Below are 1,292 nucleotides of genomic sequence, written 5' to 3' on the forward strand. Positions count from 1 at the left end.
TCACAGTTATTGTATGTAAAATATGTATTATTAAACCTATTTACTTAAGTACCCATTTTAATATTGTTGTATTTTCAATCAGTTGCTTTAAGTAACACTCTTCTAGCAGGTACCTAACTTTAATATTTGGGCCTTTTCTCTATTTTATTTACCTATGAATTAGACGTTAGACGGTATCAAACTTGTAGTTGTCATAGACATCTTTCAGCATAGGATAGCACGCCATCTTGACTTTGAGTTTTGAACACAACAAGAATACACCGGATAGTTTCCTATGCAGAGAGTATATCTCTTCAGGAGGTGGACATAGTCTATGATTCAGAATAGTTGGTACCAACTCTGTAATGCGCTTGGTAGTGTCTTGACCACCAAAGTCAAACTCTCCAATCTTCTCACTGAATACCTCACTCAGGATCATAACCGTGTTTACATGAGCTTCCTCCATGATTTTAGATTCGTAACCAGTCAGGAATCCCATCTTCCTAGAGATAGTCAACACCTTGTCTTTATCTCCATCTGCTCCTGCCTTGATCACCTGGATATACTGATCCATGAATTCCTTGGAGTAGGCTCGTGTGGCACCAAAGTCAAGCAAAATCAACTGCTTGGTGTCTTTGTTATAGAAGAAGTTGGACCAGTTGGGATCAGTCTGCATGTAGCGGAACTGAAACAGTTCTCTAAGACACAACTCCATGACAAGCTTACAGATGTGTTTCCTGGATTCATAATCCAAATCTACACATTGGTCTACTGGTACTCCTTCTATTAGTTCTGTAGTAAGGATCTGACCTGTACTAAGTTCATCTATGACAGTAGGTACAAAGTAATAAGGATAAGGTTCCACAAGCTCCTTGAACTTCCTGGTACACTCTGCCTCTCTCTTGTAATCTACTTCCCATCCAAGCTCTTTCTTGGCAACCTCTACTAAATTGTCCAGGAACATTCCTTCAGGAAACACATTCCAGATTTTCATAACACCTATCAAGTTATCAATGTCACTCTCTATTCCCTTTGCTACACCAGGGTATTGAATCTTCATAGCTACTTCTGTGCCATCCTTCAACAAGCCAGCATGAACTTGACCTATAGAAGCTGCAGCAAATGGTTTCAAGTCTAAACTTGATAGCTTTGATTTCCAGTCAGGTCCTAATTCAGTAACAAGGACTTTCTCTACTTGCCACTGAGGCATGAAATCTGCAGACTGTCTGACTCGTTCAAAAGCTTTCTGTAGTTCAGGACTGATCACATTACTATCTTGAATACTAAGGATCTGTCCTATCTTCAGTGCTGCA

The 1,292-nt window shown here is 39.6% G+C and overlaps 1 protein-coding gene across 1 annotated transcript; it reads right to left on the minus strand.

Moving 5' to 3' along the window:
- Nucleotides 1-160: 160 nt before the first annotated feature.
- Nucleotides 161-1,288, minus strand: LOC103523781 (atypical kinase COQ8B, mitochondrial-like; the record flags this gene model as incomplete). The annotated part of the gene is made up of 1 exon (XM_008488797.2): nt 161-1,288. A coding segment is annotated over one exon (1,122 nt), but the record flags the coding sequence as incomplete, so codon positions are not given.
- Between the last annotated feature and the right edge of the window lie 4 nt (nt 1,289-1,292).

Source organism: Diaphorina citri, unplaced genomic scaffold, assembly GCF_000475195.1.
Source record: "Diaphorina citri unplaced genomic scaffold, Diaci psyllid genome assembly version 1.1 scaffold40331, whole genome shotgun sequence".
Lineage (NCBI taxonomy): Eukaryota > Metazoa > Arthropoda > Insecta > Hemiptera > Psyllidae > Diaphorina > Diaphorina citri.